We start from the raw sequence: 16,350 nt of genomic DNA, 5'->3' as shown, positions 1-16,350 counted from the left end.
CCACGGACACCGAAGCCAGCGAGTGCCCTGGGTCCCATGGTTGGTTTTTAAAAATAATATACTTTTATATACCTGGAAGCATCTGCCCCTAGAGGCTGTGGACGTTCCTTCCGGGAGTGGAAGACTTCACGCTCCAGTTTACGTTCTCTGTCACCACGTGCATTAGTCTCAGGATTAGAAGGTGCCTTGCAGGGAGCTTTCTTCTGTAATCAGATGACCGTAACCAGCATCCGCTTTGAGGGGTAGGGCACTTGGAAGGTGAATCTCACCTTCTTTCTTGAATTAAGAAATGCGTATTTCATTTCAAAGAATACACGTGACGTAACTCACGCAGCCTGGAGTCTGGTCTCCCCGTGCATCTCAGTCCCTGCCGCCCCTCCCGGCCCCGTGCCGAGACCCTCACCCAGGACTCCGTCTGTCCCACCTCCAGCTGTGGCCCTGGGGTCTTTGGCTAATTCTTCAACTTTGTTGCCGTCAGTCCGAGTGTCTCCCCCAGAAAGTCAGGACAGCTGACGGGCTGATGGACCTGCTCCGCCCTCTGCCCGCAGGTGCACATCCTCCACCCGCCACTGGTTCCCAGCAAGTACCGCACCCTCCTCACCGACTACGTGGCGCTGGCCAGGACGCGCCTGGCCGACCTCAAGGCGAGTCCCAGCCTCCCCTGCTGCCTGCCCCTCCTCTGTCTCCACGGAGGCCAGTGCCTATCTGGGTGCTCACATGCGCCCGTGTCTTTGCAGGTTTCTGTAGAAAACATGGGGCTCTATGAGGATTTGTCTTCAGCTGGGGACGTCACGGAGGTAATGTCCCGGGCTTGTCGCTGAGCGTCTCTGCGTGTCCGAGCCTTTTCTGTCTGGGCCCCGGTCCGTGTGCGGCAGCCGGGGTGAGCTATGCTCCAGGGCTTGTCCGTTCGTATCCACACTCTTCAGAGCAGCAGCGAGGGTCACCTTTTACAGGGATGCTTCTTCCAGGAGGTCCCCCTTCCCGTGGTTTCACGGACAAAGTGGTCTGTAAAACAGTTGGGGAAGGGCGGTGTCATGTTCTTCTAGGAATTACAGAAAAAAGTGTGAACTATATTTATGTAGACCGAATGTCGGATGGCCATATGCGGTGTGTGTGTGCTTTCCTAAGACACTCTTCAAAGTTGCGAGTCTCTGGAGAGCCCTGGCTGTTGGACTGTTAGGCGAATACTTTAAGTTTTCTATTTAAGGTTTATCGCTGTTCACAAGTTGCCATTTCATAATTTTTTTAAATCTCAAAAATTAGGTCTTGGCACCTTCCCACCTGAAAATCTTGCATTGGGATCCTTGTCTCTCCCAGAAGGGCAGTAGGGAGCGGGGTGGAGTGCACAGACAGATGGAACCTGGGGGTGGCTGTGGCTCCCCAGAGGTGCTGAGCTCTCTGGGGCCAGGGCAGCAAGCTGATCCCTCCTTGTGGTTTTGCTGGTATCAGGGCGTTTGTCTGCATGTCCGCTTGCTCTGTCATGCCTCTCGCCCGACCACAGAACCGTGGCCCCGCTGTGCTCCTGCCTTTGCTTTCAAATCTTCTGTTTTTTTCCATCCTCCCCACTTGGAGCCAGCCCCGCTGCCAAGCGGCCCAGGATGTTGAGAAAGCCATCATGGTGTTTGAACACACGGGGAAGATTCCCGCCGCCGTCCTGGAGGCCAGGTGGGGTTACGCTGCCGGAAGGGCTGGTGGGCAGGTGCTGCCGAGCCCCTGCTGTGACATGAGCTCCCTTGCGGAAAGCCCAGGTGCCCCGCAGCACAGACTGTTCAGAGGGACCAGACAGGCCCTCCCTGTGGCCACGATGACTTTTCTTGTTCATGCTTCAACGGTGACCGTGTGAAGCCAGCACAGGGAGTTGAATAGCAAAATTTTGTTGAATTTGGTGTGACGCCAAAACACGTTGAATTCTGGTTGCTACCAGTACGGGATAGCTGTGGGGTAGCTTTCTTAAGGCTTTGCCTCTGAGAAACGCTCACAGCTTCCAGCTCCCACGGTCGACCTCGTGGCCGCGGACGAACCCAGGCTCCAGGGCCGTGCATCTGGAATCCTCCGGACTCTCAGGGTGCAGGTGGTCACCAGCAGAGTTCCCTTTGTGTGAAATGTCCCAAAACAGTGGGAAAGAAAACTTGAAAACGTGATATAATGTCATAGCCTTGAAACGTGACACCACGTGGCCCACGCTCTGGCCTGCAGGGACGGCCCTGGACGGTCATTGCCCTCACTGAGGGTCCTGTGGTCGAGGTGGGGCACCCCTGAGCCTGGCCTTTTCTGTTGCAGCATATTCCGGAGGTCCTACTACCTGTCCCACTTTCTCCCCGCCCTGCTCACACCGCGAGTGGTCAGTACACGTCGCCGTGAACGTGGGGCTGGGTCGGCAGAGAGCGGGGTCCCTGTCGGCGTCTCACCCAAGTCCTGTCTTCCCTCTCAGCTCCCGAGGGTCCCTGATTCCCGGGCCGCTCTCATAGAGTCCCTGAGGAGGTATGCATGGCAGCGCGGCTCGTCTGGGGGCTAACAGCGCAAGGAGCTGTGGCTCTTCTGTAGAGAAATGTGTTTTGTCACATGTATGCTTTACTTATAAAAAGTTGGCTCAAAATTAGTCGGTTAAAATGTTAAAAAGAAAATTTCTTTGATTCTGAATATCACAACTTAGCATTTTTCGATGAACTTTTAGGATGATTAGGCTGGGAATTAAAGAAAATAGTGTTTTTGCTACATAATCATTGGGAAAGGAGGAGAATTTAAGGAAAGAAGGAAAAGGGAGAGGTGAAAGCCTTCCACTGTGATGATTTGGGGAGAGTGGAGACCACGTGTAGAACGGGGGTCCCATCGCCCGGCTCACACTGAGGACCTCCAGGAGCAGAGAGGTGGTAGAAACAGAAAACGATAAACCCTGTTTTCCAGTGTCTTATGGGAAGTAATGGGTCCTGTGAGAAGATTGAAAAGATAAAGGGCCTAGAAAGTAAAAATAAACTTTTTCATCTTATGATTAGGCCATTCTCTGGGATCCTTACTTCTATTTATTTTTGGCATAAGATATTCCAAAAGTAAAGAGACCAGTAAAAAAAAACACCCCTATGCCCCATTCGCATTAATATTTTTGCTATCTTTCCTTTTTTTTCTTGAAATAGTCCAGATACATCTTACCCCAGGTCTCCGATCCCCTCCCCTTTTCCTCCAAGAAAGTCATTATCCTGAAGTTGGTGCATAAATTTTTCCTCTATTTTTTATCCTTTTGTTTTATATGTTTGTAACTGTAAATCATGTCCACACACAAACACGCCACACAGTGTGCTCTTGTGTGTTTTCAAAGTGGATTTGATAGCAGTGTGTGTTGTTCTGTGACTTGCATTTTCACTCCCCCCGCTGGTCGTGTGCTCTGGTTTGTTTAATGCTGTGTGGAATTCTGTTGTGTCTGCAGACTGCCACGTCGCACCCCCCTGGGTGCAGGCCACATGCCTGCGGAATAAATAGTTGCACTCACCACCCTGGAGTTGGACCCTTGGGTTACTTCACGTTTATGTTCTGCTAGCGGTGCTTCAGTGAACACCCTTGGCTGTATCTCCGTGAAAGCTTGAAAATTTTGCGTGCAATTTCATTGATTCTATAGGTTAACTTGAGGGTATTTGGATTTATTATGGTACTGAGTTTTTCCTTCCAGGAACACAGTACATCTTTGTTTATTCAAGTCTTTTACTAGTGTTTTGTGTTTTTTCTTTATAAAACTCTTGTAAATTGTTGTCAGCCTTGCTACTCGGTACCTAGCTTTTGTTGTGAACTGCATGTTCTTTTCTGGCTTCTTCCTCAGCTGTTGTTGAGGTGTAGGTGCCCTTGTCTCCGTTAACTGTTGAACTTACTCCCGGTGGGTGGTGAGATTTTCTATGCAGTCACGCTGTCCACAAGATCATGTCTGATTATTATGCCTCTCGGTGTTTGTCACTCTGTATCGGGTAGGATTTTAGTATAATGAGCACTCGTAGGAGTGAGAGCTGGCCTCGCGTCTTGTCCCTGGCTGAAACAGGACTGCTTCTAGAGTGTTTCCATCTATCTATATATATATATATCCTCCTTACCATATTAAAAGAGTGCCCTCTGTGAATTCGCGAAGGACTTTTAGCAGGAATTCGTGCTTTTTTTTTTTTTTGGCAACCCTTAAGATGATTGTGCTGTTCTCCTGTCATCGGCTATGTGATAATTACATTGATAGGTTTTTCCACTGTCTTTGCGTTCCTGGAATACCCCCTAATTGGTAACAGTTTTTTGTTTTATGAACGGCTGAATTTGGTTTACTGATACTTTATTTAGGGTTCAGGCATCTGTGTCTCATTCTGTTACACTCCCCTTGGCTGCTTTGTCATTAAGGTATTTGGTTCCTCATGGAACGAACCAGGTAGCCTTCCCTCTTTCCTGTCCCCTGAAATAGTTTGTCACACAGGGATCATGTGTCCCTTAAGGTTGGGTAAAATCTGGCTGCAAAATCATCTGTTCCTGGTGTCTTTTGTGGAGGCAAAACTTTGGCTGCAGACTCAGTTTCTTGAATGGTTATTGGTTTAGTCAGGTTTTTTTATTCTCGAGTTAGCTTTTATATATATTTCTAGAAAATTGTCCGTTTCATCTAAGTTTGCAAATCTATCGATGTATCATTTTTCATGATATTCTATTGTGATTTAAAAAATTTGTCTACCTCATCTGTACTTTTCATACCTTAAAATTTTTTTCATGCTAGTGTTAATTTTTCCTTTTGTTATGACTCATTCATTACCTAAAGACTTGTCTGTTTTATTAATTTTATCACATAACCAGCTTTTAATATTGTGTCCTTCCTGCTGTTTTGGGTTTTTTTAATAAATTTATTTTATTATTTTTATCTTTGGCTGCATTGGGTCTTTGCTGCCGTGCATGGGCTTTTCTCTAGTTGTGGTGAGTTGGGGCTTCTCATTGAGGTGGCCTCTCCTGCTGCGGAGCACGGGCTCTAGGCACGCGGGCTGCAGTAGTTGTGGCACGTGGGCTCAGTAGTTGTGGCTCGCAGGCTCTAGACTTCAGGCTCATTAGTTGTGGTGAATGGGTTTAGCTGCTCTGTGGCATGTGAGATCCTCCCAGACCAGGGCTCGAACCCATGTCTCCTGCATTGGCAGGCGGATTCTTAACCACTGCGCCACCAGAGAAGCCCCCTCCCTGCTCTTTTGTGTTTTTTTTTTAATAAATTTATTTATTTTTGGCTGCGTTGGGTCTTCGTTGCTGCACGTGGGTTTTTCTCTGGTTGTGGCGAGCCAGGGCTACTCTTCGTTGCGGTGCGCAGGCTTCTCATTGCAGTGGCTTCTACTGTTGTGGAGCGTGGGCTCTAGGTGCGCGGGCTTCAGTAGTTGTGGCATACGGGCTCAGTAGTTGTGGCTTGCGGGCTCTAGAGCGCAGGCTCATTAGTTGTGGTGCATGGGTTTAGCTGCTTTGCGGCATGTGGGATCCTCCCGGACCAGGGCTCGAACCCATGTCCCCTGCATTGGCAGGCGGATTCTCAACCGCTGTGCCACCAGGGAAGCCCCTCCCTGCTGTTTTAAAAAATATCTTCTATTTGTTTTTAGATTTTAACTTTATTATTTACCTTTTGTTTTCTTTGGTTTTACTATGTTGTTCTTTTTATAACTTCTTAAAGTGGTGGTTTAATTTATTGTTTTATAACTTTCCTTGTGTTTTAAAACAGGCATATTTTAATAAGTTTTACCTCCAGATATCACTTTAGCCGCCTTCCAAAAGTTTCAATGTGTAGTTCTTACACTGTCGGTCAGTTCTAAGTAAATACTCAACCATTGTGCTATCATTTTCTCATAATTTGTAAGTTAGTTTTAAGTAAATTTAAAAAAATTTTAAACATTTAGGTGTTTGCCCATGAGTTTTTATTGTTGAATTCCAGTGTTAATTGCATGTTTCACAAAGAATATGATTCACTTTATATGGAGTTTTTTCTACTTGTCAAGACTTCCTTTCAGAATTTGCTTGGAATTTGCAGACATTCCACGCATCCTTGAAAACAACACATGTCCTTCAGTTTGGGACTGTAGGGTCTGTCTGTTAAATTGTGCTTATTCTCAAGTTTTCTGTATCCTGAATAGTTTTCTGTGTCTTTGGTTTATCAGTTTATTGTGGAGGTGGTTGTGATTTTGTCAGTTTCTCCTTATAATTCTGTCAGATTTGTCTTGTTGCAAGAAAGTTTGTAATTGTTAAAATACAGGCTTCTCTTGCTGGGTGTTTTTCCCTTTGTTATTATGTAATGTCTCTGTTAGGCTTTTTACCTTAATTTCTGTTTTGTCTGCTATTAAAACCAGCTTTTTTTTTTTTGGTATTTGTATGGTATACCTTCTTAATTTTTTTTTTATTGGCTGCGTTGGATCTTTGTTGCTGCACGCAGGCTATCTGTAGTTGTGGAGAGCAGGGGCTACTCTTCGTTGCAGTGCGTGGGCTTCTTATTGCGGTGGCTTCTCTTGTTGAGGAGCATGGGCTCTAGGCGCGCGGGCTTCTGTAGTTTTGGTACATGGGCTCAGTAGTTGTGGCTCACGGGCTTAGTTGATCTACGGCATGTGGGATCACATGTCCTGTGCATTGGTAGGTGGATTCCCAAGTACTGCGCCACCAGGGAAGTCCCTAATTTTTTGACATATTTATTTCTAATCTTTAAAAAAGAGTTTTGTCAGAGTTAAATATAGATATAGATTAAAGAGTCCTGGCAGCAACATGGATGGACCTGGAGATAATCATACTAAGCGAAGTAAGTCAGACAGAGAAAGACAAACACCATATGACGTCACTTATGTGTGGAATCTAAACTATGACACAAATGAAACAGTGACAGACTCACAGACATAGAGAACAGACTTGTTGCTGGGGAGTGCAGGGGTGTGGACGGGGAGGAATGGAGTGGGGGTTTGGGATTAGCAGATGCAAACCATTATATATGGAATTGATAAACAACAAGGTCCCACTTATAGCACAGGGAACTATATTCAGTATCCTGTGATAAACCATATTGGAAAAGCATATGAAAAAGAATATATATATATGTATTACTGGGTCACTTTGCTGTACAGCAGAAATTAACACACATCGTAATTCAACTATACTTGAATAAATTTTTTTTTTAAAGTTAGATTAAAGAGTCAGATACTTCTATGAAGTTTATTAAGAGAAATAGCCAGGGGCTTCCCTGGTGGCACAGTGGTTAAGAATCTGCCTGCCAGTGCAGGAGACACGGGTTCTAGCCCTGATCTGGGACGATCCCACATGCCGCGGAGCAACTAAGCCCGTGCGCCACAACTACTGAGCCTGCGCTCTAGAGCCCACGAGCCACAACTACTGAAGCCCGTGTGCCACAACTACTGAGCCTGAGCACCTAGAGCCTGTGCTCCCAACAAGAGAAGCCACTGCAATGAGAAGCCTGCTCACCACAACGAAGAGTAGCCCCCACTCGCCACAACTAGAGAAGGCCCGTGCACAGCAACAAAGACCCAGTGCAGCCAAAAATAAGATAAAATTTAAAAATTTATTTTTTAAAAAAAGAGAGAGAGAAATAGCCACTCCTCACCCATCCCTGCTACTTCACTTTCTTTCTGGAAACAAGCATTTTCAACTCAACTGATTTTTCGATATTTCGCCCCGAATCTCCATATAACATTATTATTTTGGTATTAATTTTTCTGTTTTAGTTTTCTTTCCTTTACCAATACACATAGCTGCCCTTCCTGTGTTGGTTTTGAAAAATTGCTTTTTAGGACTTCCCTGGTGGCGCAGTGGTTGAGAGTCCGCCTGCCGATGCAGGGGACACGGGTTCGTGCCCCGGTCCGGGAGGATCCCACATGCCGCGGAGCGGCCGGGCCCATGAGCCGTGGCCGCTGAGCCCGCGCATCCAGGGCCTGTGCTCCGCGGCGGGAGGGGCCACAACAGTGAGAGGCCTGCATACCGCAAAAAAAAAAAAAAAAAACCACAAAAAACCCTGTTTTTTAAGGCTATCTAAACAGTATTCAGAGTTGATCATTAGGAATCGTTACTGTCTGTTTTCTCTGGAGTTTATAATTATCTTTGTTTTATCTTAGTTTTCCTTGTATATATCATGATTCACTGGAAACTCTGCCAGTTTTCTAAATGTTCTCTTGTTCAGAATCATCAAGTATCCCAACGGTTGTATCTTTGGGAAATCTCTTCTAGAGCCTTCTGACCTGCTTCACTCTGACCCACCAGCTTGTTATGCCTCTAAGACTGCTGTCACCCTTGTATCTTCCTTCAGCATCACCTGGGGACTGACGTCCTTTGCTCTGGCTTGTGCTGGCTTCCCCTTTCTGTGCCCGAGATCATCCTCTTTCTTGGTTTACTCCTTTGTCTTGGTGGAAAACATCCTATTGAAGCTTCTTACAAAAGGATGGGTGTGAGGTAGATTTTTCGACACCTTATTTAGCCCTCACATTTGATAGGTAGTTTGGGTATAGAAATCTAAGTTGGAAATTATTTTCCCTCAAATTGTTAAGAGTTACTCCTTTGACTTCTAGCTTCCATTGTTGCGACTGAGATGTTAGAAACTTACAGTTTCTGACTCTTTGCATGGGAATCTGTGTTTTTCTTTCTGGAGGCCTGTAGTGCCTTTTCTTTGTTCCCTGTGTTCTGAAATTTTATAGCAGTGTATTTCATTGTGGGTCTAATTTTATTTCTGGGCTGGGCACATGGTGGGCCTTTTACTCTGGAAATTCATATCCTTCAGTACTAAGGGATTTTCTTGGATACTTAAAACCTTTTTTTTATGAAAAATTTAAGACAGAAAAGCAGAATAGAATCTATCACCCAGATTTGTTATCAATAAATGGGCAATCTTGTTTCATCTATAGCCTTCAAACTCACTTACCCACCCAGCATTCTGGATTATTTTGAAGCAAATCCCAGACGCTGATTATTTCTACTTGGTTTATTTCACTGCAGATGTGTCCTCTTTATGTCCTTTTTCTTCTTAGAACTGCTATGTTTTACGTATTAGATCTCCTGTATTGTCTTCTGATTTTTTTCTCTTTTGTCCTATTTTGCGTATCTGTTTTGTTTTGTTTTTTCCTCTCCTTTCTGAGAGATTTCTTCAAGTTTATCTGCAAGTTCTTTTACTGAGTGTTTCATTTCTGCCATCAGATATTCCTTTGTACAGCAGTCCATTCTTCCTTTAAAATTTTAATTTAATTAATTTATCTATTTAGGCTGTGTTGGGTCTTTGTTGTTGCACGCAGGCTTTCTCTGCTGGTGAGCGGGGGCTACTCTTCGTTGTGGTGTGCGGGCTTCTCACTGTGGTGGCTTCTCTTGTTGCAGAGCATGGGCTCTAGGCGTGCGGGCTGCAGTAGTTATGGCAGTTGGGCTCAGTAGTTGTGGCTTGTGGGCTCTAGAGCGCAGGCTCAGTAGTTGTGGTGCACGGGCTTAGTTGCTCCACGGCACGTGGGATCTTCCCAGACCAGGGCTCGAACCCATGTCCACTGCATTGGCAGGCAGATTCTTAACCACTGCGCCACCAGGGAAGCCCCCAGCAGTCCATTCTTGTTTCACAGCTGCAGTGTTTTGTCTTACCTCTCTGAAGATACTAATAAAAGTGATGACTGACAGTTTCTTTTCTGTGAATTTCTCCGTTTCCTTGAATTTGTTCTTTCTTTTTATTTGCATTGGTTTCTGTTTTTTCTTTTCTTCTTTTTGCTTTCTGTTTTTTAAACTGAAGGCTTTCCAGTCCCCAGGGCAGTGGGTGGTACCCTCAGTTCCTAGTCTCCAGCCAGATTCCCTGCCTCCCTCCAGTCCCGGTGTGGAGGTGTGGATTCTCACTCTGGACCACAGCTATGTCTCTGTTCTTCTGCTTGAATCTCGCTGTCACGGTTTGCAGCACTGATGGGGTTGGGGGGGATGCTCTGTGGCTCTCGTCCTTGAACTTGCTGCTGTGCCATGACAGTGTGCCAGCCGTGTCCGTGCCCTGCAGATGCCCCGTGTCCTCATCACAGGACTTGTATTTTTAATGACATTAATTGGATGTTTTCCTTAGTTAGCATTTTTCATTAAAAGTAATATAAGTTCACCTTTAAAATTGGGGAATTACCAAAACTTGAATGAGAGAAGTGAAAATCATTTATAATCTCACTACACAACAAAACCCACTGTTGGGAGATGTTTATATAGGACGTATGGAGTAGTCAGGGCCGTTTAAGTCCATATGGACAATGTTTTTCCTAAACATAGGGTCATGCTGTGGGGTGTTGTATAATTTATTTAGATTTACTCTGTTGCATATTTCTGTTTTATGATAGTCTTTGGGATTGTAAGCTTGAGAATTAATTTGAGTCATAGTTGACTATTTTAATGTTTTCTTCTGATCCAGAGCAGACAAAATTCCCCCCTCCTTATACTCCACCTACCGCCAAGCCTGCTCCACTGTCGGAGAGAAGAAGCCAGAAGGTAAGGTCAGTGGGTCGCTTGGTCCCCAGACGTGCCCACATCTCACCTCCACTTCCCTGACCACGAGACGTGTCGGTGGCACCTTGGTCCATCTGGTCTGCTTCTGTCGTGCTGGGTCTGGTCACAGCTGTGGCTTCAGAGACTGCCCAGCACCAGCCCTGGGACAGCTGTGACACCAGGAGGGCTGCCTGTGATGTCATTCCCAGAACACACATGCAGTACAAAATCCACTTGACCATTTCTCATCTTTGTGTGCCCCGCTGAGGCTGTCATGTGGCTTCTGTTTGCCTGTCTGAATTCGAGCTTTTTTTTTTTTTTTGCGTTACGCGGGCCTCTCACTGTTGTGGCCTCTCCCGTTGCGGAGCACAGGCTCCGGATGTGCAGGCTCAGCGGCCATGGCTCACAGGCCCAGCCGCTCTGCGGCATGTGGGATCTTCCCAGACTGGGGCACAAACCCGCGTCCCCTGCATCGGCAGGCAGACTCTCAACCACTGCGCCACCAGGGAAGCCCTGAATTCGAGCTTTAAAGTCAGGTGACCAGCCAGGCCCGAGGCCCGTGGTGCTTGTTCTGCACCGTGTCCTAGTAGGGGGTCTGCCATGGCTCTTTGGCCGTTTGGACGGTTGGGGATCTTTCTGCTTCTAGGGGACAGTGATGTAGACCTGGGCCAGTGTGGGAAAGCGTGCATCACTGCTTGGAGCAGCTGGGCAGGCTGTCTGCACCCCATTGCCGCAGGAGCGAGGCGCCATCCGGACAGGGCCTGTCTGTCGGTATTGAAATGGTGCAGCTGTTTGCTGGTCAATCCCTCTGACGCCTGCAGGGCCAGTTGGGCTGCATGAGCAACTGCAGCTCTGCTTTCTAATTCTATCTGCCAGGACCCTCCTTGCACAACCTTCCACGGTTTCTGACAGCCAGGGAGACCCACACCTGTTTGGACCAGTATTGAGACATCTTGCAGACAGGATGCCAAGGGGGCCGTAGGGCTGTGTCCACTGTTGAGTGAGGCCTTGCCCTCCTTTCCTAACCCCATGGTCCTGCTTTTGGGGGCTTCTAGAATGTTTTCTAATGCTGTATCTCATAGGGCTAATATTTTTTAGTAAACCTATTAAATGTGTGTTGAGGACTGGTAATCACCTCTAATATACTGATTTTAACATCCTGTTGTAAAAAACAATATCACAATGTTACTTAAAAGTTTGAGAAACAGGGACTAAACCATCATCTGTTCCTCATTCTGCTCTCCCCGCCCAGCCTCCCTGCACATGCATTTGGTCTTTATTCATTACATACCTGCTTTTTACACTTGTGGTGATAGTGTATATAGAACCGTGGTTTTTCTTAAACTTCCTTATGAATGTTTTAACTTTGATAGGACATTAACATCCGCCGTCCAGGGAGAGCGTTTCACTTCCCTCCTCATAGGGCCTCAGTCCTCTGTGTGCCCTCTGCAGGGAGAAGCCAGGGACAGCGTCAGTTTCGTGTGCTTCCTATCTGATCTAACCTGTTTAATTGTTAAAATTACCTCCTGTCTCTCAGATGCAGCCTCGCAAAGGGAGGTGGAGCCCAGCTGTAAGGAGGAGCCGCTGGGCCTGCTCACGACTGCCCTGCGAGAGCTCAGGGCCTCAGTGACAGATCCCACCCAGCGTGACGGTGAGGACAGGGCTGTGGGTTGGGCCGTCCGCAGTGGGTGCCCGTGGGTGCACAGGCCAGTCCTGACGTGCTCAGAGCTTGAGGCTGCTCTGTTGCCCATAGTGGCAGTGGTCAGTGCATTTTCCCTGCAGTTCAGCATCTGGTAGTGAACCCGACCACGGCCTGGTGGGTGTGGAGTGTGCCTCCTTTCTGACACTCAGGCTGTCCCAAAGTCTGGGTAGAATATGGTTATTCTGCTACTTGGCATCCCGGTGGGACAGGAGACATAGAGGAGGAAAGCTACGTTGTCTCCTTCCTTTACTGCCTGGGTGGCTGTGCTCTTCAGCACTGGGCCTCTGCTTCTGGGACTGTTTCCTGTGAGGGGACTGGAGGACAGGCGTGAGCAGTTCAAAGCGCTCAGTGGCCATAGCGGTCCACAAGTAAAATGTTAGGTTCCGGTGTTTTTAGAGTTTTGCTATGCTAAATGCAGAAACTAAAATACATAAGGCATGTTTTTGCCTAGTAACTTCAGTAGATGTTTATTTATTATGAATTCATTTAATTCCTATGAGAGTCTCACAGAGGAAATACAATTGACCCTTGAACAACACAGTTCAGTTTTTTAAAATTTTCTTTTGGCTGCGCTGGGTCTTCGTTGCTGCCCGTGGGCCTTCTCTAGTTGTGGCGAGTGGGGGCTGCTCTTCGTTGCGGTGCACGGGCTTCTCGTTGCGGTGACTTTGCTTGTTGCGGAGCACGGGCTCTAGGCACACGGGCTTCAGTAGTTGTGGCTCACGGGCTCTAGAGCGCAGGCTCAGTAGTTGTGGCGCACGGGGGCTTAGTTGCTCCGCGGCATGTGGAATCTTCCTGGACAGGGCTCGAACCCGTGTCCCCTGCATTGGCAGGCGGATTCTTAACCACTGCGCCACCAGGGAAGTCCGCAACACAGTTTTTAACTGTGTGGGTCCACTCAGTATATGCAGATTATTTTCAGTAAATATACTGGAAAAATTTTTGAGATAAATGACAATTGCAAAAATTTCAGATAAACCACATTGCCTAGAAATATTGAGAAAATTAGGTATGTCGTGAATGCATAAGATACACGTAGATGCACATGACATGCAAAATACACGGAAGGCTGTGAGGAGTTAAGCTTCGGGTCAGAAGTTACGCACAGATTTTCACCTGTGGTGGAGGGTCAGCAGCCCCAGCTCTGCACTGTTAGCTCTGCCTCCACCGTGGTCGTCCTGAGGGCCCAGGATGTCCCCTCATGGTCAGCGTGACCCTTCCAAACTCTGCTCCTGCAGTACATGGTTCTTGGGGAGGTCGAGGCCCGTGTGGGGCCCCAGCACTGCCGCAAGATGGTCAGCCAGCCAGGCCTGTGAGTCCCTGTGCTGGCAGAGCTGCTGAGGCCGGGCCAGGTGGCCGCAGCGGGCGTCAGTGTGTGCAGAGGTGGCGGGCGGACGAGGGGCGCGGGGTATAGACACAGGGGCTGTGGTGACGTGAAGAGCTATGCCAGCGCCTCGGAGAAGCCTGGCCACCTGGACTGCAGAAAAGTGGTTCCGCTGCTGGCCGGGTGGGGACGAGAGCGGGCCCAGGGTCAGTTGAGAGTGTGGCCCCTGAGGTGGCGGGTGGCGCCCCTGCTCACGGCGCCGGTCCCTGCCTTGCAGCGTTGTTGGCTCAGATGGCAGTGATCTCTGAACAGCTCCGCTCCGCCCTGGGCCTCGGCGAGGATGACAACGACTTCGAGGGGGCCCCGGTTCAGCTCAGCGTCCGGGCCCCCAAGCTGCAGCCGTGGGAGCAGAGGGTGAGTGTGGGGCACCAGGGAGACCACACGTGAGTTGAGGGTTTCGGGCCGGGGCTGCCGCTTGCGCACAGACTCTGTGTTTGAGAGGAAGTTGTGGCAGAGGCTGCTCGTGGCCCTTTGTGGGCAGGTTTGCTGACCCTGCTCTCTGCTGAGAAGCTCCGTGACGACCCCTGGGGGCCCCTCCCAGGGTTTGGGGATTCCTGTGCTGAGGCGTTGCGGCCTCTTCTCCGGATGGGGGCTCGTTTTCCAGTCTCGTCAGCTCCACTGTGGCCCTGTACGTCCAGGGTGGAAACACTGTGATGTGGGTTTGCGGCCCTGAGACCTCTCCTCTCTCAGGTCGTGGACCTCCTACTGACGTCTTTCTGTCAGAACCTCATGGCGGCCTCCAGCGTTGCCCCACCAGACAGGTAGAGGCTAGGCGGTCTCACCGGGTGGTTTGGAGCTGTCCTGGGGTAGCCTGGGTGCTCGTGATGAGAGTGGCCGTCATCCCTGGTCCAGCTCTGAGCCTTGGGCCCTGGTTCTGCCCCCCGACTTCGTGCTGCGCTGGGGAAGGGCCTGGCTGCGGGGCGGGGGGCGCTGACTTATCCAGCAGGGACGTGGCGACGGTCAGCGTCGCAACGGGAGACCCTCCTGGTTGGGGAACAGCCTGGTTCTTTCTTCAGTCTCTGGCGCCTGACTGCTCGTCCACCAGGCTCCAGGCGGGCAGTGCAGGGCCAGGCCTGGCTGCTGCCACTGTTCTCTGTGGCTCTCCCCACAGGCAGGGCCCCTGGGCCGCCCACTTCGTGAGGACCCTGTGCAGGAGCAGGCTCCTGCCGGCTCTACTCAGCAGGCTCTGCCAACTGCTCCATCACCAGGTAGGGCTGCGACCTCCTCCAGCCCCCACAGCGCTGAACCTCTCTTCTTTTTAAATATTTCTGTATTTATCTACGTATGTACGTATGTATGCATGTGGCTGCGCCCGGTCTTCATTGCGGCATGTGGGCTCTTAGTTGCGGCACGTAGGCTCTTTAGTTGCGGCACACGGGCTCTTAGTTGCAGCACACAGAATCTTTAGTTGCAGCACGCGGGCTCTTGCGGCATGCGGGATCTTTAGTTGAGGCACGCGGGCTCTTAGTTGCGGCATGTGGGCTCTTACTTGCGGCATGTGGGATCTCGTCCCCTGACCAGCGATTGAACCCTGGCCCCCTGCATTGGGAGCGCGGAGTCTTTAGTCACTGGACTACCAGGGAAGTCCCTGAACCACTCTTCTTTCCTATTTTAGGGCCCAAGCCTGAGTGCCTCACATGTGGTGGGGTTGGCTGCCCTGGCCGTCCACCTTGGCGAGTCCAGGTCTGCCCTCCCGGAGGTGCATGTGGGCCCTCCCACCCCTGCCAGGGGCCTGCCCGTCCCCGAGCTCTTCGACATCCTCCTGCCCTGTAGGACCCAGGAGTCCTCAGCCCTGTGTCTGAAGTGAGTGTCCCTCTTGTCAAAAGTAACACACGTTCACCAGACAAAATTAGCACAGACACACATGCTCTACAGATGACCAGTCTTTACCGTGTTGGTCTGTACCCTTCCAGAACCTTGTCTTGGGTGTATTTATGTGTGTGTTGGTATCTTCAGTTATAAAAGTGAGATCACCCTACTTTGCTACCTGCTTTTCAAGATGCTCACAGTGGGCTGCAGGTGCCCTTCTCCAGGTTAGGTGGCCAGCGGCTGGCTGGACCTGTCCCTCAGGTTAGGTTCCGGGGTCTCCCTGTGGTGAGCAGCTTTCTCTGGGGGATGTTTCTACACACACAGCTGTCCCATCCAGAGGGTTTTGAGACCCATCGTCCAGTTACGTGCTCATCCACTCGCTGCACACTGCGTGCTAGGCCCCCTCCCGGCACCTGGTGAGTCGCAGGGAGCCCGTAGCCTGGGGTCGGCGGGTGTGAGAGATGGGCGGGGGTTGGGTGAGAGTGGCCATCCCATGGGCAGAGCTCTGGGGAGTCCACGTGTGACTCGGGCCCGAAGGGCTTCCTGTGGCTGCTGAGGTCAGGACGGAAGCCGGAGGCTCTGGTGGGAGATGTTGGGACCAGGGTCGCGGCTCACGGACTGAGCTGGCATTAGGAGAGACAGGGAGAGCCGAGCACAGGAACGCGGCCTGGGACCAGTGCCCGCCAGCTGTCTGCGCCATCCACAGCAGCACCACTGACAAGTCCGCACTGGGAGTCGGGCCCCTTCCTCGCCACGGTCCTGACTCTCTGGGCCTCATGGTCACCTCTGTTCTTGGCAGCCTCTCCCTCCCACACATCACAGCCCGCCATGGGCAGGCAGAGGCTGAGTTGGAAACCGGACATGCTTCGCTCTGGCTCTGGGGCTCTTTTAGGCGGGAACAGTGAATAATTTGCCATCATGCAGATGAATGAGAGCCTTACGCAATCACACGGGGAACACCCACCTCGCACCTCCTCACTTCATTCCCTTGGTTCTGACCGTGGCTCTTGAC

The 16,350-nt window shown here is 49.7% G+C and overlaps 1 protein-coding gene across 1 annotated transcript in view; it reads left to right on the top strand.

Annotated features, from left to right (window-relative positions):
* Positions 1 to 16,350, top strand: part of FANCA (FA complementation group A) — a 49,394-nt gene that overhangs the window by 19,248 nt on the left and 13,796 nt on the right. The window contains exons 16-26 of the mRNA XM_065899572.1: positions 549 to 644; positions 738 to 797; positions 1,577 to 1,665; positions 2,281 to 2,341; positions 2,432 to 2,481; positions 10,373 to 10,449; positions 11,984 to 12,097; positions 13,747 to 13,883; positions 14,220 to 14,290; positions 14,641 to 14,737; positions 15,145 to 15,332. Of these exons, the coding sequence (XP_065755644.1) occupies positions 549 to 644; positions 738 to 797; positions 1,577 to 1,665; positions 2,281 to 2,341; positions 2,432 to 2,481; positions 10,373 to 10,449; positions 11,984 to 12,097; positions 13,747 to 13,883; positions 14,220 to 14,290; positions 14,641 to 14,737; positions 15,145 to 15,332 (1,040 nt within the window). The remainder of the gene's footprint in view (positions 1 to 548; positions 645 to 737; positions 798 to 1,576; positions 1,666 to 2,280; positions 2,342 to 2,431; positions 2,482 to 10,372; positions 10,450 to 11,983; positions 12,098 to 13,746; positions 13,884 to 14,219; positions 14,291 to 14,640; positions 14,738 to 15,144; positions 15,333 to 16,350) is intronic.

This window comes from Phocoena phocoena, chromosome 20 (assembly GCF_963924675.1).
Source record: "Phocoena phocoena chromosome 20, mPhoPho1.1, whole genome shotgun sequence".
NCBI lineage: Eukaryota > Metazoa > Chordata > Mammalia > Artiodactyla > Phocoenidae > Phocoena > Phocoena phocoena.
The sequence above is the reverse complement of the archived record's forward strand: the minus strand, read 5'-3'. Positions and strand labels throughout refer to the sequence as shown.